The sequence below is a fragment of the Petromyzon marinus genome, chromosome 72 (assembly GCF_048934315.1).
Source record: "Petromyzon marinus isolate PM22_M1 ecotype Great Lakes invasive population chromosome 72, UKy_Petmar_22M1.pri1.0, whole genome shotgun sequence".
NCBI lineage: Eukaryota > Metazoa > Chordata > Hyperoartia > Petromyzontiformes > Petromyzontidae > Petromyzon > Petromyzon marinus.
The window spans coordinates 6381504-6404313 of record NC_133738.1 but is presented as its reverse complement, the minus strand read 5'-3'; the positions used below and the strand labels follow the sequence as shown (position 1 = coordinate 6404313).

At 49.6% G+C, this 22810-nt stretch overlaps 1 protein-coding gene across 11 annotated transcripts in view; it reads right to left on the bottom strand.

Moving 5' to 3' along the window:
- The window catches only part of LOC116938358 (solute carrier family 2, facilitated glucose transporter member 9-like), a 47945-nt gene that overhangs the window by 17254 nt on the left and 7881 nt on the right, over positions 1 to 22810 (bottom strand). For 7 of the 11 annotated variants that reach the window (XR_012930571.1, XR_012930573.1, XR_012930575.1 and 4 more), the window contains exons 3-5: positions 21839 to 21940; positions 17129 to 17204; positions 3936 to 4063 (exon numbers count right to left, since the gene is read on the bottom strand). Coding sequence is in view for 6 of the 11 variants with exons in the window: in XM_076055718.1 (XP_075911833.1) it covers positions 3936 to 4063; positions 17129 to 17204; positions 21839 to 21940 (306 nt within the window). In the remaining 5 variants the exon portion in view is untranslated. The other 4 variants (XM_076055713.1, XM_076055714.1, XM_076055715.1 and 1 more) reach the window with 2 other exon arrangements.

The following is a 22810-nucleotide window of genomic DNA, read 5'->3' as shown; positions in this document are numbered from 1 at the left end:
TGTGTGAGTCTGTGGGTTTCTGTGTGAGTCTGTGGGGTCTCTGTGTGAGTCTGTGGGTCTCTGTGTGAGTCTGTGGGGTCTCTGTGTGAGTCTGTGGGTTTCTGTGTGAGTCTGTGGGGTCTCTGTGTGAGTCTGTGTGGCTCTCTGAGTGAGTCTGTGGGTTTCTGTGTGAGTCTGTGGGGTCTCTGTGTGAGTCTGTGGGTTTCTGTGTAAGTCTGTGGGTTTCTGTGTGAGTCTGTGGGTCTCTGTGTGAGTCTGTGTGTCTCTGTGTGAGTCTGTGGGTCTCTGTGTGAGTCTGTGTGAGTCTGTGGGTTTCTGTGTGAGTCTGTGGGGTCTCTGTGTGAGTTTGTGGGGTCTCTGTGTGAGTCTGTGGGGTCTCTGTGTGAGTCTGTGGGGTCTCTGTGTGAGTCTGTGTGTCTGTGTGGGTCTCTGTGTTAGTCTGTGGGTCTCTGTGCGAGTCTGTGGGTCTCTGTGTGAGTCTGTGGGTCTCTGGGTATCTGTGTGAGTCTGTGGGGTATCTGTGTGAGTCTGTGTATGTCGGTGTGGGTCTCTGTGTTAGTCTGTGGGTCTCTGTGCGAGTCTGTGGGTCTCTGTGGGGTCTTTGTGTGAGTCTATGGGTCTCTGTGTGCGTCTCTGGGTCTCTGTGTGAGTCTGTGGGTCTCTGTGTGAGTCTGCGGGGTCTCTGTGTAAGTCTATGGGTCTCTGTAGGGTCTCTGTGTGAGTCTGTATGGGTCTCTGTGTGAGAGTGTGTGTGTCTCTGTGTGAGTCTGTGTGTCTCTGTGAGTCTGTGTGGGTCTCTGTGTGAGTCTGTGGGGCCTGTGAGTCTGTGGGTCTCTGTGTGAGTCTGTACGTCTCTGTTTGAGTCTGTGGGTATCTGTGTGAGTCTGTGTGGGTCTCTGAGTCTGTAGGGTCTCTGTGAGTCTGTGTGGGTCTCTGTGTGAGTCTTTGGGTCTCTGTTTGAGTCTGTGTGGGTATCTGTGTGAGTCTGTGTGGGTCTCTGTGTGAGTCTGTGGGTCTCTGTGTGAGTCTGTGGGGTCTCTGTGTGAGTCTGTGGGGTCTCTGTGGGTCTCTATGTGAGTTTGTGGGGTCTCTGTGTGAGTCTGTGGGTCTCTGTGTGAGTCTGTGTGTCTCTGTGGGGTCTCTGTGTGAGTCTGTGGGGTCTCTGTGTGAGTCTGTGGGGTCTCTGTGTGAGTCTGTGGGTCTCTGTGTGAGTATGTGGGTCTCTGAGTATCTGTGTGAGTCTGTGGGTCTCTGTGTGAGTCTGTGGGGTCTCTGTGTGAGTCTGTGGGGTGTCTGTGTGGATCAGTGTGGGTCTCTGTGTGAGTCTCTGTGTGAGCCTGTGTGGGTCTCCGTGTGAGTCTCTGTGTGAGTCTGTGTGGGTCTCTGTGTTAGTCTGTGGGTCTCTGTTGGTCTCTGTGTGAGTCTGTGGGTCTCTGTGGGGTCTCTGTGTGAGTCTGTGGGGTCTCTGTGTGAGTCTACGGGTCTCTGTAGGGTCTCTGTGTGAGTCTGTATGGGTCTCTGTGTGAGAGTGTGTGTGTCTCTGTGTGAGTCTGTGTGTCTCTGTGAGTCTGTGTGGGTCTCTGTGTGAGTCTGTGGGGCCTGTGAGTCTGTGGGTCTCTGTGTGAGTCTGTACATCTCTGTTTGATTCTGTGGGTATATGTGTGAGTCTTTGGATATCTGTGTGAGTCTGTGTGGGTCTCTGAGTCTGTAGGGTCTCTGTGTGAGTCTGTGTGTCTCTGTGTGAGTCTTTGGGTCTCTGTTTGAGTCTGTGTGGGTCTCTGTGTGAGTCTGTGGGTCTCTGTGTGAGTCTATGGGGTCTCTGTGTGAGTCTGTGGGGTCTCTGTGGGTCTCTATGTGAGTTTGTGGGGTCTTTGTGTGAGTCTGTGGGTCTCTGTGTGAGTCTGTGGGTCTCTGTGGGGTCTCTGTGTGAGTCTGTTGGGTCTCTGTGTGAGTCTGTGGGTCTCTGTGTGAGTCTGTGGGGTCTCTGTGTGAGTCTGTGGGTCTCTGTGTGAGTATGTGGGTCTCTGAGTATCTGTGTGAGTCTGTGGGTCTCTGTGTGAGTCTGTGGGTCTCTGTGTGAGTCTGTGGGGTCTCTGTGTGAATCTGTGGGGTGTCTGTGTGGGTCTGTGTGGGTCTCTGTGTGAGTCTCTGTGTGAGCCTGTGTGGGTCTCTGTGTGAGTCTTTTTGTGAGTCTGTGTGGGTCTCTGTGTGAGTCTGTGGGTCTCTGTGTGAGTCTGTGGGTCTCTGTGTGAGTATGTGGGTCTCTGAGTATCTGTGTGAGTCTGTGGGTCTCTGTGTGAGTCTGTGGGGTCTCTGTGTGAGTCTGTGGGGTGTCTGTGTGGGTCTGTATGGGTTTCTGTGTGAGTCTCTGTGTGAGTCTGTGTGGGGGTCTCTGTGTGAGTCTGTGTGAGTCTGTGTGGGTCTCTGTGTGAGTCTGTGGGGTCTCTGTGTGAGTCTGTGGGGTCTCTGTGTGAGTCTGTGGGTCTCTGTGTGAGTCTGTGGGGTCTCTGTGTGAGCCTGTGGGTCTCTGTGTGAGTCTTTGGGGTCTCTGTGTGAGTCTGTGGGGTCTCTGTGTGTGAGTCTGTGGGGTCTCTGTGTGAGTCTGTGGGTCTCTGTGTGAGTCTGTGGGGTCTCTGTGTGAGTCTGTGGGTCTCTGTGTGAGTCTGTGGGTCTCTGTATGAGTCTGTGGGGTCTCTGTGTGAGTCTGTGGGTCTCTGTGTGAGTCTGTGGGGTCTCTGTGTGAGTCTGTGGGGTCTCTGTGTGAGTCTGTGGGTCTCTCTGTGAGTATGTGAGTCTCTGAGTATCTGTGTGAGTCTGTGGGTCTCTGTGTGAGTCTGTGGGGTCTCTGTGTGAGTCTGTGGGTCTCTGTGTGAGTATGTGGGTCTCTGAGTATCTGTGTGAGTCTGTGGGCCTCTGTGTGAGTCTGTGGGGTCTCTGTGTGAGTCTGTGGGGTGTCTGTGTGGGTCTGTGTGGGTCTCTGTGTGAGTCTCTGTGTGAGTCTGTGTGGGTCTCTGTGTGAGTCTGTGTGAGTCTGTGTGGGTCTCTGTGTGAGTCTGTGGGGTCTCTGTTGGTCTCTGTGTGAGTCTGTGGGTCTCTGTGGGGTCTCTGTGTGAGTCTGTGGGGTGTCTGTGTGAGTCTGTGGGGTCTCTGTGTGAGTCTGTGGGTCTCTGTGTGAGTCTGTGGGGTCTCTGTGTGAGTCTGTGGGTCTCTGTGTGAGTCTGTGGGTCTCTGTGTGAGTCTGTGGGGTCTCTGTGTAAGTCTGTGGGGTCTCTGTGTGTGAGTCTGTGTGGGTCTCTGTGTGAGTCTGTGGGGTCTCTGTGTGGGTCTGTGGGTCTCTGTGTGTGAGTCTGTGGGTCTCTGTGTGAGTCTGTGGGTCTCTGTGTGAGTCTGTGGGGTCTCTGTGTGAGTCTGTGGGGTCTCTGTGTGAGTCTGTGAGGTCTCTGTGTGTGAGTCTGTGGGTCTCTGTGTGAGTCTGTGGGTCTCTGTTTGAGCCTGTGGGTCTCTGTGTGAGTCTGTGGGTCTCTGTGTGAGTCTGTGGGGTCTCTGTGTGAGTCTGTGGGGTCTCTGTGTGTGAGTCTGTGTGGGTCTCTGTGTGAGTCTGTGGGGTCTCTGTGTGGGTCTGTGGGTCTCTGTGTGTGAGTCTGTGGGTCTCTGTGTGAGTCTGTGGGGTCTCTGTGTGTGAGTCTGTGGGTCTTTGTGTGAGTCTGTGGGGTCTCTGTGGGGTCTCTGTGCGAGTCTGTGGGGTCTCTGTTTGAGTCTGTGGGGTCTCTGTGGGTCTCTGTGCGAGTCTGTGGGTCTCTGTGTGAGTCTGTGTGGGGTGTCTGATGTGAGTCTGTCGGTATCTAGTGATGATGCTGCTAATGATGCTAATGATGATGCTGATAATGATGCTGCTGCTGATGATAATGCTGCTGCTGCTGCTGCTGCCGGCTGACCATGAGGAAGGGGAAGACGACGCTGATGATGATGAAGCTGCCCCAGTTCACCGTCCCGGCGATCACGAATGCCCCCGGTCGCTCGCTCTGCATGAACAGCTCGGCCGGGAGGATGCCGATGATCCCGGCTAAGGGTGAAACCCGCGCACGGACACGCACGGGCACGCACACGCACGGACACGGGGCAAGAGAGGAGGGAGACAGTGGGCGCTGTAGGAGGTTCTCGACTGCCGACACAAGCAATCGCCATCAGGCGCGCGAGGAAAAGCCTCAGCCAAGAACACTTCGCCCCGTTTCACAGCTTCCCGCAAGGACCACGGAGATACGAAACCCCACGGCGGGGGGGGGGGGGGGGGGGAGGGGGAGCCCCCCATGTCAACCGAGGCCCTCGCAAGGGCCGGGTAAGTAGCGGACACCGGCGGAGGAGACCCACAACTCGCCCTGGGATGGGTCGGGTCAGCGCGGCGGCCATCCACCGGGTGGACGTCAAGCGGAGGAGACGCGCCAAGGGCCCCCCCGCTGGGAGGAGACGCCCAAGGGCCCCCCCAGCTGGGACGAGCCGCCCAAGGGCCCCCCCCGCTGGGAGGAGCCGCCCAAGGGCCCCCCGCTGTGAGGAGCCGCCCAAGGGCCCCCCGCTGGGACGAGCCGCCCAAGGGCCCCCCCCGCTGGGAGGAGCTGCCCAAGGGCCCCCCGCTACCCGCCCAAGGGCCCCCCGCTGGGACGAGCCGCCCAAGGGCCCCCCACCCTTCAGAACGACAGCTACTATCGCATTAACAAAATAAAATGGCTTCCGCTCCGGACGGCGCCTATCCGCGTTTTTTATTTTATCGCGGCGATCTTGAAAGGCTTTTGGAAGGCCGTCGAAGCTCCCGGGGCCGATGCCGCCGTTGTTTTGTGGTTTGGGACTCAGGCAGGCGAGCTGTTGGCTACGGGGGGGGGGGGGGGGGTGTTTGGGGTCACCCGTTGCATCACGTGGTTTATTGTGAACAAACTAACAAACAAATAAAAAATAAAATAAAAAAATCGGTCGTGGTTCCTGCGATCACTGTTACGTTGTAATTCCGGCTTTGGTTTTGTGGCGGTTTCGAAAGCGGTTTTTGTTGTTGTTGTTGGTGGTTGTGGTGGTGGTGGTTTGGGCATGTTTGGGGGATTGCCCGATGATGCTGGGGGTGTAGTTACCAGCGGAGCGTCGTACTATCAACTCAAACTGTGAATGTTTTTAATATTTTTTTATTATTTTGTTGTTTCCCTTCTAACGTGGTGGTTTTCACACCTGATGATGACTGTTTGTGTTTCAGTTGTAAACGTCGTGAGAATTTTAATGTTTTATATTTTTATTATTTTATTGTTTCCCTATCTACGTGGTGGTTTTCACACCTGATGATGACTGTTTGTGTTTCAGTCATAAACGTCGTGAGAATTTAAACGTTTTATATTTTTATTATTTTATTGTTTCCCTTCTACGTGGTGGTTTTCACACCTGATGATGACTGTTTGTGTTTCAGTTGTAAACGTCGTGAGAATTGTATTGTTTTATATTTTTATTATTTTATTGTTTCCCTTCTACGTGGTGGTTTTTCACACCTGATGATGATTGCTGCTTTGTGTTGCAGTCGAAACGTCGTGAGAATTTTATTGTTTTGTATATTTTTTTATTATTTTATTGTTTCCCTTCAACGTGACTTTACCGAAAGAACCAAGAATAATAATATGTTGTTGTTGTTGTTTGACACGTAGTAGGCTTTCGCGACCAACATTATTCATAACAAAGGTGTTTTGGGTTAGATCGCGTTATGTATAAATGTGTCGTAACCCTCCACCACCCGACACGGCCAATCAAACTGCGAATGTTGTGGATTCGCTCTTCAACAACACCACCGTTGTGGGGCTAAAGTAGTGGAACTAATTCGTTCTTTTTGTCAACGTGACGCTTTGCTTTTTGCCGATTTGGCCCGTGCCGGGTGGTGGAGGGTTAACGACACATTTATAAATAACGTGATCTCACCCAAAAAAAAACACCTTTATCATGACTAATGAATTGGACATGTTTGTATTGTTGTAGTACGGAGTTAGACTGTTGGCCTTAATCTAAGTTGTCTTGTGGTTGTTGTTGTTGTTTGACTTACATCCCACTGGGGTTTTTTGCACACAGCGGTGGTGGTGGTGGTGTACGTAGGCTGCTTTTTTTCAGGAATATTTTTGCTGGTTTTTATTTCCCCCCCCCCCCCCCCCATGGATTTTCTGTTTTGCACAGTCAACGCGTAGTCACTTTAAGATGTTTTTCCTGCTCGTGTTTTTTTTTGTGTGTTTGTTGTGATTGTACCCGATTCGAGAGCCGAATGGCTCACAGGGCTACACCAAAAATAAATAAAAAGTATAAAGTAAATAAAGTACACTTGGTGCTTTCGGTAAAGTCACGCAGAAGGAAAACAATAAAATAAAAAAATATATAAAACGATAAAAGCTACTAAATTTTGACTTAAAGCTTTCGTGACTGCAGTAATTCATATTCTTAGCTCTTTCGGTAAAGTCACGTTGAAGGGAAACAATAAAATAATAAATATATATAAAACAATAAAAATTCTTACGACGTTTCGAACATAACACAAACGGTCGTCATCAGGTGTGTCGGTTTGCATGATAAACCATTTCAGGCCTTAATTGATTGTTCACGCTTACGGTGGCTTTCAGACAGCGTACATTAAATTTTCGTCTCCCCCCTTCTCTTTTCAGAACATAGATGGACTCGTCCTTCTAAACAAACTGCCAAATCGCTGCGCGTGGCGCTGACGGTTTTTTAAAATAAATAAATGATCCGTTTAAAAAATAAATAAATTAATGCAAACCGACACACCTGATGACGACCGTTTGTGTTATGGTCGAAACGTCGTGAGAATTTTTATTGTTTTATATGTATTTTATTATTTTATTGTTTCCCTTCAACGTGACTTTACCGAAAGAGCTAAGGAAATAAAAGCTACTATTTGTGTTGATTGTATATAAACGCGCGTCCTCTAGAAGACATCTCCCCGAAGTTATGCCCACGACTCACGCACAGAGACCCATAGAACTCACACAGAGACCCATAGAACTCACACAGAGACCCATAGAACTCACACAGAGACACAAAGAACTCACACAGAGACCCATAGAACTCACACAGAGACCCATAGAACTCACACAGAGACCCATAGAACTCACACACACAGAGACCCATAGAACTCACACACACAGAGACCCATAGAACTCGCACAGAGACCCATAGAACTCGCACAGAGACACAAAGAACTCACACAGAGACCCATAGAACTCACACAGAGACACAAAGAACTCACACAGAGACCCATAGAACTCACACAGAGACACAAAGAACTCACACAGAGACCCATAGAACTCACAGAGACCCATAGAACTCACACAGAGACCCATAGAACTCGCACAGAGACCCATAGAACTCACACAGAGACCCATAGAACTCACACAGAGACCCATAGAACTCACACAGAGACCCATTGAACTCACACAGAGACCCATAGAACTCACAGAAACCCATAGAACTCACACAGAGACCCATAGAACTCACACAGAGACCCATAGAACTCGCAGAGACCCATAGAACTCACACAGAGACCCATAGAACTCACACAGAGACCCATAGAACTCGCACAGAGACACAAATAACTCACACAGAGACCCATAGAACTCGCACAGAGACACAAAGAACTCACATAAAGACCCATAGAACTCACAGAGACCCATAGAACTCGCACAGAGACCCATAGAACTCGCACAGAGACCCATAGAACTCACACAGAGACCCATAGAACTCACACAGAGACCCATAGAACTCACACAGAGACCGATAGAACTCACACAGAGACCCATAGAACTCACACAGAGACCCATAGAACTCACACAGAGACCCATAGAACTCACACAGAGACCCATAGAACTCAAACAGAGACCCATAGAACTCACACAGAGACACAGAACTCACACAGAGACCCATAGAACTCACAGAGACCCATAGAACTCGCACAGAGACCCATAGAACTCACAGAGACCCATAGAACTCGCACAGAGACACAAAGAACTCACACAGAGACCCATAGAACTCACACAGAGACCCATAGAACTCGCACAGATACCCATATAACTCACACAGAGACCCATAGAACTCACACGGAGACCCATAGAACTCGCACAGAGACCCATAGAACTCGCACAGAGACCCATAGAACTCGCACAGAGACCCATATAACTCACACAGAGACCCATAGAACTCACACGGAGACCCATAGAACTCACACAGAGACCCATAGAACTCGCACAGAGACCCATAGAGCTCGCACACAGAGACCCATAGAACTCACACAGAGACCCATAGAACTCACAGAGACCCATAGAACTCACACAGAGACCCATAGAACTCGTACAGAGACCCATAGAACTCGCACAGAGACCCATAGAACTCACACAGAGACCCATAGAACTCACACAGAGACCCATAGAACTCACACACAGAGACCCATAGAACTCACACACACAGAGACCCATAGAACTCACACAGAGACCCATAGAACTCGCACAGAGACCCATAGAACTCGCACAGAGACCCATAGAACTCACACAGAGACCCATAGAACTCACACAGAGACCCATATAACTCACACAGAGACCCATAGAACTCACACAGAGACCCATAGAACACACACAGAGACCCATAGAACTTGTACAGAGACCCATAGAACTCACACAGAGACACATAGAACTCACACAGAGACCCATAGAACTGACACAGAGACCCATATAACTCACAAAGAGACCCATAGAACTCACATACACAGAGACCCATAGAACTCACCCAGAGACCCATAGAACTCACATACACAGAGACCCATAGAACTCACACAGAGACCCATAGAACTCACACAGAGACCCGTAGAACTCACACAGAGACCCGTAAAACTCACACAAAGATCCATAGAACTCACACAGAGACCCATAGAACACACACAGAGACCCATAGAACTCACACAGAGACCCATAGAACTCACACAGAGACCCATATAACTCACACAGAGACCCATAGAACTCGCACAGAGACCCATAGAACTCACACAGAGACCCATAGAACTCACACAGAGACACAAAAAACTCACACAGAGACCCATAGAACTCACACAGAGACCCATAGAACTCACACAGAGACCCATAGAACTCGCACAGAGACCCATAGAACTCACACAGAGACCCATAGAACCCACACAGAGACCCATAGAACTCACACAGAGACCCATAGAACTCACACAGAGACCCATAGAACTCACACAGAGACCCATAGAACTCACACAGAGACCCATAGAACTCACACAGAGACCCATAGAACTCACACAGAGACCCGTAGAACTCACAGAGACCCGTAGAACTCAGACAGAGACCCATATAACTCACACAGAGACCCATAGAACTCACACAGAGACCCGTAGAACTCGTATAGAGACCCATAGAACTCGCACAGAGACCCATAGAACTCGCAAAGAGACCCATATAACTCACACAAACAAAGACCCATAGAACTCACACAGAGACCCATAGAACTCGCACAGAGACCCATAGAACTCGCACAGAGACCCATGGAACTCACACACACAGAGACCCATATAATACACACAGAGACCCATAGAACTCACACAGAGACCCATAGAACTCGCACAGAGACCCATAGAACTCACACACACAGAGACCCATAGAACTCACACACACAGAGACCCATAGAACTCACAGAGACCCATAGAACTCACACAGAGACCCATAGAACTCACACAGACACCCATAGAACTCACACAGAGACCCATAGAACTCACACAGAGACCCATAGAACTCACACAGACGCATAGACTCACACAGACACCCATAGAGCTCACACAGAGACCCATAGAACTCGCACAGAGACCCATAGAACTCACACAGAGATCAATAGAACTCGCACAGAGACCCATAGAACTCGCACAGAGACCCATAGAACTCACACAGAGACCCATAGAACTCACACAGAGACCCATAGAACTCACACAGAGAACCATAGAACTCGCACAGAGACCCATAGAACTCACACAGAGACCCGTAGAACTCACACAGAGACCCATAGACCTCGCACAGAGACCCATAGAACTCACACAGAGACCCATAGAACTCGCACAGAGACCCATAGAACTCGCACAGAGACCCATAGAACTCGCACAGAGACCCATAGAACTCGCACAGAGACCCATAGAACTCGCACAAAGACCCATAGAACTCACACAGAGACCCATAGAACTCACACAGACCCATAGAACCCGCACAGAGACACACAGAACTCACACAGAGACCCATAGAACTCACACGGAGACCCATAGAACTCACACGGAGACCCATAGAACTCACACAGAGACCCATAGAACTCACACAGAGACCCATAGAACTCACACAGAGACCCATAGAACTCGCACAGAGACCCATAGAACTCACACAGAGACACAAAGAACTCAAACAGAGACCCATAAAACTCGCACAGAGACCCATAGAACTCACACAGAGACCCATAGAACTCACACAGAGACCCATCGAACTCACACAGAGACCCATAGAACTCGCACAGAGACCCATAGAACTCACACAGAGACCCATAGAACTCACACAGAGACCCATAGAACTCAAACAGAGACCCATAGAACTCACACAGAGACCCATAGAACTCACACAGAGACCCATAGAACTCACACAGAGACCCATAGAACTCACACAGACACCCATAGAACTCACACAGAGACCCATAGAACTCACAAAGACCCATATAACTCACACGTAGACCCATAGCACTCGCACAGAGACCCATAGAACTCACACAGAGACCCATAGAACTCACACAGAGACCCATAGAACTCGCACAGAGACCCATAGAACTCACACGGAGACCCATAGAACCCACACAGAGACTCATAGAACTCACACAGAGACCCATAGAACTCACACAGAGACCCATAGAACTCACACAGAGACCCGTAGAACTCACAGAGACCCGTAGAACTCAGACAGAGACCCATAGAACTCACACAGAGACCCATAGAACTCACACAGAGACCCGTAGAACTCGTATAGAGACCCATAGAACTCGCACAGAGACCCATAGAACTCGCAAAGAGACCATATAACTCACACACACAGAGACCCATAGAACTCGCACAGAGACGCATAGAACTCACACAGAGACCCATAGAACTCACACAGAGACCCATAGAACTCAGCCAGAGACCCATAGAACTCACACAGAGACCCATAGAACACACACAGAGACCTATAGAACTCACACAGAGACCCATAGAACTCGCACAGAGACCCATAGAACTCGCACAAAGACCCATAGAACTCACACAGAGACCCATAGAACTCAAACAGAGACCCATAGAACTCACACAGAGACCCATAGAACTCACACAGAGACCCATAGAACTCACACAGAGACACAAAGAACTCACACAGAGACCCATAGAACTCACACAGAGACCCATAGAACTCACACAGAGACCCATAGAACTCAAACAGAGACCCATAGAACTCGCACAAAGACCCATAGAACTCACACAGAGACCCATAGAACTCGCACAGAGACCCATAGAACTCACACAGAGACCCATAGAACTCGCACAGAGACCCATAGAACTCACACAGAGACCCATAGAACACACACAGAGACCCATAGAACTCACACAGAGACCCATAGAACTCGCACAGAGACCCATAGAACTCACACAGAGACCCATATAACTCACACAGAGACCCATAGAACTCACACAGAGACCCATAGAACTCACACAGAGACCCGAAGAACTTACAGAGACCCATAGAACTCACACAGAGACCCATAGAACTCGCACAGAGACCCATAGAACTCACACAGAGACCCATAGAACTCACACAGAGACCCATAGAACTCACACAGAGACCCATAGAACTCACACAGAGACCCATAGAACTCACACAGAGACTCATAGAACTCACACACACAGAGACCCATAGAACTCACACAGAGACCCATAGAACTCACACAGAGACCCATAGAACTCACACAGAGACCCATAGAACTCGCACAGAGACCCATAGACCTCGCACAGAGACCCATTGAACTCACACAGAGACCCATAGAACTCACACAGAGACCCATAGAACTCGCACAGAGACCCATAGAACTCACAGAGACCCATAGAACTCGCACAGAGACCCATAGAACTCACACAGAGACACAAAGAACTCACACAGAGACCCATAGAACTCACACAGAGACCCATAGAACTCGCACAGAGACCCATAGAACTCACACACAGAGACCCATAGAACTCACACAGAGACACAAAGAACTCACACAGAGACCCATAGAACCCACACAGAGACCCATATAACTCACACAGAGATCCATAGAACTTACACACACAGAGACCCATAGAACTCACACAGAGACCCATAGAACTCACACAGAGACCCATAGAACTCACACAGAGACACAAATAACTCACACAGAGACCCATAGAACTCACAGAGACCCATAGAACTCACACAGAGACCCATAGAACTCACACAGAGACCCATAGAACTCACACATAGACCCATATAACTCACACAGAGACCCATAGAACTCACACAGAGACACAAAGAACTCGCACAGAGACCCATAGAACTCGCACAGAGACCCATAGAACTCGCACAGAGACCCATAGAACTCACACAGAGACCCATAGAACTCGCACAGAGACCCATAGAACTCACACAGAGACCCATAGAACTCACACAGAGACCCATATAACTCACACAGAGACCCACAGAACTCGCACAGAGACCCATAGACTCACACAGAGACCCACAGACTCGCACAGAGACCCATAGATCTCGCATAACAAGCAAACACAATTTTTGATTTAAAGCTTTCGTGACCGCAGGGATTCATATTGTTGGTTCTTTCGGTAAAGTCACCACCACGTAGATAGGGAAACGATAAAAATAATAAAAATACAAAACAATACAATTCTCACCTGACGATGATGATTGCTTCTTGGTGTTGGAGTCGAAACGTCGTGAGAATTTTATTGTTTTATATTTTTATTATTTTATTGTTTCCCTTCTACGTGGTGATTTTCACACCTGATGATGATTGCTGCTTTGTGTTGGAGTCGAAACGTCGTGAGAATTTTATTGTTTTATATTTTAATTATTTCATTGTTTCCCTCCTACGTGGTGGTTTTCACACCTGATGATGATTGCTGCTTTGTGTTGCGGTCGAAACGTCGTGAGAATTTTATTGTTTTATATTTTTATTATTTTATTGTTTCCCTTCTACGTGACTTTACCGAAAGAACCAAGAATAATAATTGTATTGTTTTACAATAATTGTATTGTTTTATATTTTTAATATTTTATTGTTTCCCTATCTACGTGGTGTTGACTTTACCGAGAGAACCAAGAATAATAATTTTATTGTTTTACAATAATTGTATTGTTTTATATTTCTTATTATTTTATTGTTTTCCTATCTACGTGGTGGTGACTTTACCGAGAGAACCAAGAATAATAATTTTATTGTTTTACAATAATTTTATTGTTTTATATTTCCTATTATTTGATTGTTTCCCTATCTACGTGGTGGTGACTTTACCGAAAGAACCAGGAATAAGAGGACACAAATCAAGGCGTGAATGGCTGTAAGGTCTCAGACAGATATGGGCTAGTTTTGTAGTTTTCAGTTTCAGTTAATTTAGTTTTGGTGTAGCCCTGTGAGCCATTCGGCTCTCGAATCGGGTACAACCACAACAAAACACAAAAACACGAACAGGAAAAACACCTTAAAGTGACTACGCGTTGACTGTGCAAAACAGAAAATCCATGGGGGGGGGAAAAAAAATAAAAACCAGCAAAAAATATTCCTGAAAAAAAGCAGCCTACGTACACCACCACCACCACCACCGCTGTGTGCAAAAAAACCCCAGTGGGATGTAAGTCAAACAACAACAACCACAACCACAAGACAACTTAGATTAAGGCCAACAGTCTAACTCCGTACTACAACAATACAAACATGTCCAATTCATTAGTCATGATAAAGGTGTTTTTTTTTGGGTGAGATCACGTTATTTATAAATGTGTCGTTAACCCTCCACCACCCGGCACGGGCCAAATCGGCAAAAAGCAAAGCGTCACGTTGACAAAAAGAACGAATTAGTTCCACTACTTTAGCCCAACACCGGTGGTGTTGTTGAAGAGCGAATCCACAACATTCGCAGTTTGATTGGCCGTGTCGGGTGGTGGAGGGTCACGACACATTTATACATAACGCGATCTAACCCAAAACACCTTTGTTATGAATAATGTTGGTCGCGAAAATCTACGTATCAAACAACAACAACACGTTGAAGGGAAACATTAAAATAATAAAAAATATAAAACATTAAAATTCTCACGACGTTTACAACTGAAACACAAACAGTCATCATCAGGTGTGAAAACCACCACGTAGAAGGGAAACAATAAAATAATAAAAATTATAAAATAATACAATTCTCACGACGTTTACGACTGAAACACAAAGCAGCAATCATCATCAGGTGTGAAAACCACCACGTAGAAGGGAAACAATAAAATAATAAAAATTATAAAACAATAAAATTCTCACGACGTTTCAACTGAAACACGAGCAGCAGCAATCATCATCAGGTGTGAAAATCACCACGTAGAAAGGAAACAATAAAATAATAAAAATTATAAAATAATAAAATTCTCACGACGTTTACGACTGCAACACAAACAGCCATCATCAGGTGTGAACACCAACGGCAAAAAGCAATTCGAAAGAAGTGGCGGTTTGTATTTATCTATTTATTTATTTTTAAACGTTAGCACCACGGACAGCGATTTGGCAGTTTGTTTAGACGGACGGGCCCATCATCCATGTTCGGAAAAGAGGGAGGGGGGAGACGAACAATTAATGTGTGCCGTCTGAAACAACCACGAGAAAGCCTAGATCAAGGCCGTCAGCCTAACTCCGTACTACAAACAAAACAAAACGTGTCCAAACCAAACAGAAACGTTTTCGACATCACCAAACAAAATAAAGCCATCATCGCAACGTAACAATGATCGCGGGGGCTGTGAGCCCGATGGTGGATATACCTCCGTCTCTGTGGAGTTTTGGTAAGCCACATAATCTGGACCGGCTCAAGCGGCAGAAGGCTTTAAGGAAAACACGCAGTTCGCGTTCTTTGGTTCTATTCGGTAAAGTCACGTAGTAGGTGAGTAAAAAAAAACAACGAAAAATCACGACGTTTCGGCCACAACACAAGCGGCCTTCATCAGGTGAAGGGACCGGGCTGTCTGGAGGACAGCGCTGGAGTGAAACACAGCCACGCTCAGGCCGCGGACCTTTAAACTCTGCGCGAGGAAACAAGGCGCCTTGACAAAGGAATTAGCATTAAAAAATTATTAGCATTCGATTGGCCGACTTAGCATGATGAACGGTGTAGTAGGTGGTGTACGTGCGGGTGACGATGCCGGTTTGGCGAGGGGGGGAGGAGGGGGAGTTTACCTATTGATGGTGTGAAAAGGGGAACTTTTTAAGAGCTGCGAAAGTTCGGGGTACCACTGCTTGAAAAAATATACCGTGCCGTTGAAAATTTAGTTTAATGTTTGGTTCGATTTAGATCATCTTTCCAATGGTTTTTCTTTGGTTCTTTCGGTAAAGTCACCACCACGTAGAATGAGAATAAAATAATAAGTTGATAAAATAAAATAACACGATAATATTCTCACGACGTTTCGGCCACAACACAAGCGGCCTTCCATCAGGTGAAGGGGACGAGACTGTCTGGAGGACAGCGCTGGAGTGAAAAAGCCACGCTCAGATCGCGACCTTCAAGCTTAGAGTCGCGGCATCAGATCACGACCTTTAAGCTACACCGTTCATCATGCTTTTTCACTCCAGCGCTGTCCTCCAGACAGTCTCGTCCCCTTCACCTGATGAAGGCCGCTTGTGTTGTGGCCGAAACGTCGTGAGAATATTATTGCGTTATTTTATTTTATCAATTTATTATTTTATTCTCATTCTACGTGGTGGTGACTTTACCGAAAGAACCAAAGAAGATGAATCCTTGCAGTCACGAAAGCTTTAAATCGAAATCTTTCCAATGGTTGCTTTTTCCTTTGTCAAGGCACCTTGTTTCCTCGCACACAGCTTCAAGGTTTCACCCCAGCGCTGTCCTCGAGACAGCCCGGTCCCTTCACCTGATGAAGGCCGCTCGCGTTGTGGCCGAAACGTCGTGATTTTTTTGTTGTTTTATATTTTTTACCTACTACGTGACTTTACCGAATAGAACCACAGAGTGTGGATCCTTGCAGTCACGAAAGCTTCAAATCTAGAGTTGATTCGTTCTGTTGATTCGTTCAATTAATGAAGCCGAGTCGGTGATGATACTGCTCGTTTTTTTATTTGTTGTAACGAGGCTGTTGGTGGGATCTCTTTTTAATTTGTTGCGTAGCTACCATCATCGAGTAAGTCCTGAATTATGGGTCACTGACGCAGAGACCCATAAACTAGCATAGAGACCCACATAGACCCATCGCACAGAGACCCACTGACCTACATAGAGGCTACCTGGGGGGCGGGGGGGGGGTTACCTTTGTGTCTGCGTGTAAGCTAACAGCACTTGCCCCTGCAGCACTACCAGAGGCTACCTGGGGGTAGCTTTGTCTGTGTGTGGTGTGTGTAGTACATAGACACTGCTGCTACTACTCGCTAGCTAACAGCACTTTCCCCTATAGCCCTGCTAGAGGCTACCTGGGGGTAGCTTTGTCTGTGTGTGTGGTGTGTGTAGTACATAGACACTGCTGCTGCTACTCGCTAGCTAACAGCACTTGCCCCTGCAGCCCTGCTAGAGGCTACCTGGGGGAGCTTTGTGTCTGCGTGTAAGCTAACAGCACTTGCCCCTACAGCCCTGTTAGAGGCTACCTGGGGGTACCTTTGTGTCTGCGTGTAAGCTAACAGCACTTGCCCTTGCAGCACTGCTAGAGGCTACCTGGGGGTACCTTTGTGTCTGCGTGTAAGCTAACAGCACTTGCCCCTGCAGCACTGCTAGAGGCTACCTGGGGGTACCTTTGCACTTGGAACTCACCGGGTCCCAGAGCGAAGCAGATGATGAAGGCGAACAACATGGCCACGCTGACGTAAGACAGCCACGTGATAGTCACCTGCAAAAGACAAAGGTGGCTCGGGTAGCCTCTAGCAGGGCTCTAGGGGCAAGTGCTGTGAGTAGTAGCGAGTAGCAGCAGCAGTGTCTATGTACTACACACACCACACACAGACAAAGCTACCCCAGGTAGCCTTTAGCAGGGCTATAGGGGCAAGTGCTGTTAGTAGCGAGTAGCAGCAGCAGTGTCTATGTACTACACACACCACACACAGACAAAGCTACCCCCAGGTAGCCTCTAGCAGGGCTGTAGGGGCAAGTGTTGTTAGTAGCGAGTAGCAGCAGCAGTGTCTATGTACTACACACACCACACACACAGACAAAGCTACCCCAGGTAGCCTCTAGCAGGGCTGTAGGGGCAAGTGCTGTTAGTAGCAAGTAGCAGCAGCAGTGTCTATGTACTACACACACCACACACAGACAAATCTACCCCAGGTAGCCTCTAGCAGGGCTGTAGGGGCAAGTGCTGTTAGTAGCCAGTAGCAGCACCTACACACACAGACAAAGCTCCCCCAGGTAGCCTCTAGAAGGGCTGTAGGGGCAAGTGCTGTTAGTAGCGAGTAGCAGCAGCAGTGTCTATGTACTACACACACCACACACAGACAAAGCTACCCCAGGTAGCCTCTAGCAGGGCTGTAGGTGCAAGTGCTGTTAGTAGCCAGTAGCAGCACCTACTCACACAGACAAAGATCCCCCGGGTAGCCTCTAGCAGGGCTGTAGGTGCAAGTGCTGTTAGTAGCCAGTAGCAGCACCTACTCACACAGACAAAGCTCCCCCGTGTAGCCTCTAGCAGGCTGTAAGGGCAAGTGCTGTTAGTAGCGAGTAGCAGCACCTACACACACAGACAAAGCTCCCCCGTTTAGCCTCTAGCAGGCTGTGGGGGCAAGTGCTCTAGTGGCGATGTTTACTAAACACCGCACCAGGTACTCATTTGAGGCTGAGTCAACTTAGGGGAGGCCCAGGAACAATTCAGAAAATCGTCACGAAGACACACACAGAGACACAACAACAACAACCACCATTTGCCACTAAGTGGCGGTGACGTCACCACGACGCTTGTGCCAGGCTATGTGCACGTTGAGGCCACGTGAAGTGTCGAACGCCAGATGGCAGGAGGTCACGGGGCAGACCCTGGAGCCACGGGTCGACTGACTGAGATGACTGGCTGATGCACCACCTGTGCCCCCTACTGTGACAATCTGCTGTGCTTTAGCCACCCGGCGCTCTGCTCGTTGTTGTGAGCATCGCTCCTCCGCCCTCCGTTGTTGTTGGAGGGCGACTGCCTCCAACTGCCCAGTAGCGTCCTTCACGAGCCTCCTCCACAGAGACCGATCTTGACACCAATGGTACCAGTCATCGGCAAGTCCACTCAGCTCCACATCCTCCTGTACCACATCACTCCATCTCTTCTCTAGCCCATGCCGCGCCCATTAAGCCCCCTCGATCCGGCCAAACAAAAGCTGTTTCGGCATGCAGTGGCTGGGCATGCGGGCTACATGACCCAGCCAATGCAGCCTTGCCTGCCGGAGGAGCTCACCGATGGAACCTTGCCCAGATCTTTCAAGGATTTGTGTGCTCTTCACACAATCCAGCCTGGTTTAACCCAGGACGGATCGTAGGCAGGCCAGCCTAAATGTTTCTAACCGGCGAAGATGTTCCATTAGGGGGGTCCACGTTTCGCAAGTGTAGAGAAGGGAGGGAATGACCGTGGCCGAGAAGACCTGAAGCTTTGTGCGGAGCGACAGACCAGGTAGCTTCCACACAGCATTACGCAACCGATGAAAAGATATTGCCGCTCGACTGATTTGGAGTGAGACCTCTGATGTCAAACCGGAGCTGGTCAAGATCACACTGCCCAGGTATGGGAAACTCTCCACTCTCTCCACAACTGCCCTATCACCAATTGGGAGTTGTGGGGGTGGAGTGTCCGATGATACAAAATAGCCAGGCAGGTGCTTAGTTTTGGTGGGGCTGATGGTAAGGCCCCACCTCTTAGTGGCAAGCTCCAGGTTCAGCAGCAGTGCCTCCAACTCCTCCTCTGAGTGAGCAGAAATTACCAGATCATTGGCATACATAACATAGTTGAGCAATAGGGAGCCATCCCTTGACCGCACCCGGGCATCGATCAGCCTCCCATTGTATCTGTACCAGATGGAAATTCCTCTGGTCCAGCTATTGAAGGCTTCACGAACGACATGGACGAAATAGATGTTAAATAATGTGGGAGCCAGAGGACATCCCTGTCGCACCCCAAGGTGAACAGGGAATGGCTCTGACTCCCGGCCACGTAGTTTTACCCGAGCCCGCTCACCATCATGAAGGTCCTTAATGTTCGTGAGCAGAGGGTCAGGGACTCCGAAAGCACGAAGAACAACCCAGAGCCCAGGCCTACTGATGGTATCATAGGCCTTGACCAGGTCAATAAAGCAGAGATGTAGGTCTTGTGGAAATTCCCAACACCTCTGCTGTAGCAGACGGACATAAAATATAGCATCTGTGCAGGACTGCCCTTTCCTGAAACCGCATTGGGGCTCTGCAAGCCTCTCCTCAGCGTGCCTGGCAAGCTGATGTTGAATAATTCTTGCTAGGACCTTTCCCGGCACACTGAGGAGTGAGATGCCCCTGTAGTTGTTACAGTCTGTGCGGTCCCCCTTCTTAAAGAGGGGGACCACCAGGGCATCCTTCCAACCCTGTGGAACCCATCCAGTGGTCCAGACTGTTATGATGTGATGTAGGGCAGTCTGTGCACAAACGCCACCCTCCCTCAGCATTTCGCTTAGGAGATCATCTCTGCCCGGTGCCTTTCCTGGTCTCAGACTCTGGATCATTTTCAGTACTTCCTCAACAGATGGCACTTCAGCCAGCCACTCACAGGGGGTGACTTCTTCTTCCAATTCTTGAGGCACCGTAGCCTCAGCAGGGTCATCCCCACTTTGTCCCACGATGTTTTCCAGGCTGAGGGATTTCCCTTCCCCCAGGACCTCACAGATATGCTCAGCAAATCTGCAAACCTGTTCCTGGTGGTCGGTAATAGGTGTGGCGCTGCAGGTAACTTTTTTTATGGAGTTAAAGAGCGATTTGTGATCGCGGGCCACTGAGGCAGACTCCATCTCCTCAGCAACCCGCGACCACCACCCATCCGAACCTCCGAGCAAAGGCTACGCTAAGCCTCCTTATTCTCTGACGTGGGATTCTGTAGCCGATGACAGTGGGCCTGTCGCTTTTCTCAACCATCCTGAACACCTCCTCTGTCAGCCAGGGTCTCTTGGGAGGTCTGGACCGTGTACCCAAAGCAGCCATTGCAGCTGCATGAGTCACAGTCCTAAACCTCGCCCATTTACCCTCGACATCAGGAGGAGTGGGGGACGATGCCAACCCCAGCCGCAAGCGATGATTAAATTCTCGATTGCAACTTTCATCAGCTAGCTGAGACCATGCCACTATGGGTTTGAATGGGGTCCTGGGTGTACACCCACCACCGTAGTGGAAGAATGGCAGGCGCATCTTACAGATGACAAGTCGATGGTCAGTGGGGAGATCAGCCCCACGGTAGGTCCTGGTGTCAAGGACATGGGCTCGCATCCGCTGGTCCATCACTACGTAGTCCAGCAGATGTTCTTGCTTGAACCCGGCATGCATCCATGATGTTGTGTGGATGCGCCGATACCGGAACAGCGTGTTGATAATTACAAGCCCATGGGCTGCACAAAAATTGAGCAGCCTCTTGCCATTGTAATTGAGCTAATCTGGCCCATGCCTTCCAATAACTCCAGACCAGGTGCCAGCATCATGACCAATTCGGGCATTGAAGTCACCCTACAAGATTACTCTATCCCGAGGGGCCACTTTAGCCAGCATCTGTGACAGGCGGTCATAGAAGGCATCTGACTCATCGGCTTTGCCTGCATCCCTCCACGGATGTTCATCTTCGGTGGGGGCATAAGTAACCACGACCACCATTCCTCGCCTCCGGTTGATGGGAAGGCGAGCCCAAAGTAGCCTGGGACTTACAGCTTCCCACACCTCATCACCACGCTCCCACGCCCCCTTCATTCTTTTGTTCCGAACAAGAGCTACACCCTGTTGTTTTTGCAGTCTCCTGCCCCGAGTAGAGGAGTGTCCACCCCTCATGATGGCAGGAGCCAGAGTTGGTCCGCCGGACCTCCTGAATGCCGCATAGATCCAGGCGGTACCGGTCCAGCTCCCGACAGAGGAGTGGCAGCCTCTCCTCCGCAGTAAGCATTCGAACATTCCACGTGGCCACCCGTAGTGGCTTTTCGTTGTTTCTGGAGGAGCCCCGAGGGTAAAGATTCAATCTCCGGGCTCCGCCAGATGGGGTTTGGCGAGGAGACGTCATAGACGCCTGTCCCCCCGGGGGCGTCCGGCGCAACCTTAACTAAATGTTTAAATCGTGGTTTGGTGGTTATTAGTTGAAGGTGGAGGAGTTACCAGCACCTCGCACCCGTCCAGAGCCCCCATCTGGCCACTGTGGTGGTCACAAGCACCTTGGGGGGAAAGGCCAAGCTAACTTGGCCCTCCCCGGACGGCACTGCCCACCACCAAACCTTAGCCGTCCGGCACCAACAGACGCACACAACAGACAGACAGACAGACACACACACACACACCCCTCACCTGTAGCAGCATGGACACTGTGATGAGGACGGAGCAGATGCTGGTCAAACCGAACCCACAGATCAGCAGAGGCCGTCTGCCCAGCAGGTCAACGGTGAGACCCTGCCGGGCATAGAGCATCACCCGGTCAGGTTTTGGTAGCGGCTAGCGAGAGATGTTGACTCCCTCGCCTGGTACGCAAGGAGGTCCGGGGTTCGATCCCGGACCCTGTTGTGTCTGCATCTCTCTCTCTCTCACAAGGGAGATGTTGACTACCTCGCCTGGTACGCAAGGAGGTCCTGGGTTCGATCCCGGACCCTGTTGTGTCTGCATCTCTCTCTCTCTCACAAGGGAGATGTTGACTACCTCGCCTGGTATGCAAGGAGGTCCTGGGTTCGATCCCGGACCCTGTTGTGTCTGCATCTCTCTCTCTCACAAGGGAGATGTTGACTACCTCGCCTGGTACGCAAGGAGGTCCGGGGTTCGATCCCGGACCCTGTTGTGTCTGCATCTCTCTCTCTCACAAGGGAGATGTTGACTACCTCGCCTGGTACGCAAGGAGTACCGGGGTTCGATCCCGGACCCTGTTGTGTCTGCATCTCTCTCTCTCACAAGGGAGATGTTGACTACCTCGCCTGGTACGCAAGGAGGTCCTGGGTTCGATCCGGGACCCTGTTGTGTCTGCATCTCTCTCTCTCTCACAAGGGAGATGTTGACTACCTCGCCTGGTACGCAAGGAGGTCCGGGGTTCGATCCCGGACCCTGTTGTGTCTGCATCTCTCTCTCACAAGGGAGATGTTGACTACCTCGCCTGGTATGCAGGAGGAGGTTTATAAGAAGGCTTTGTTTGAGTTAGATCACGTGAACCCGACAGCCAATTAGTAAGGGTTGTCACGCCAACAGACGATGCCAATTCGTTACTAGTACAGCCACACTGGTTGTGTGTTGGAGAGCAAATCCACTACAACATTTACAATTATAGTATCGTGTATA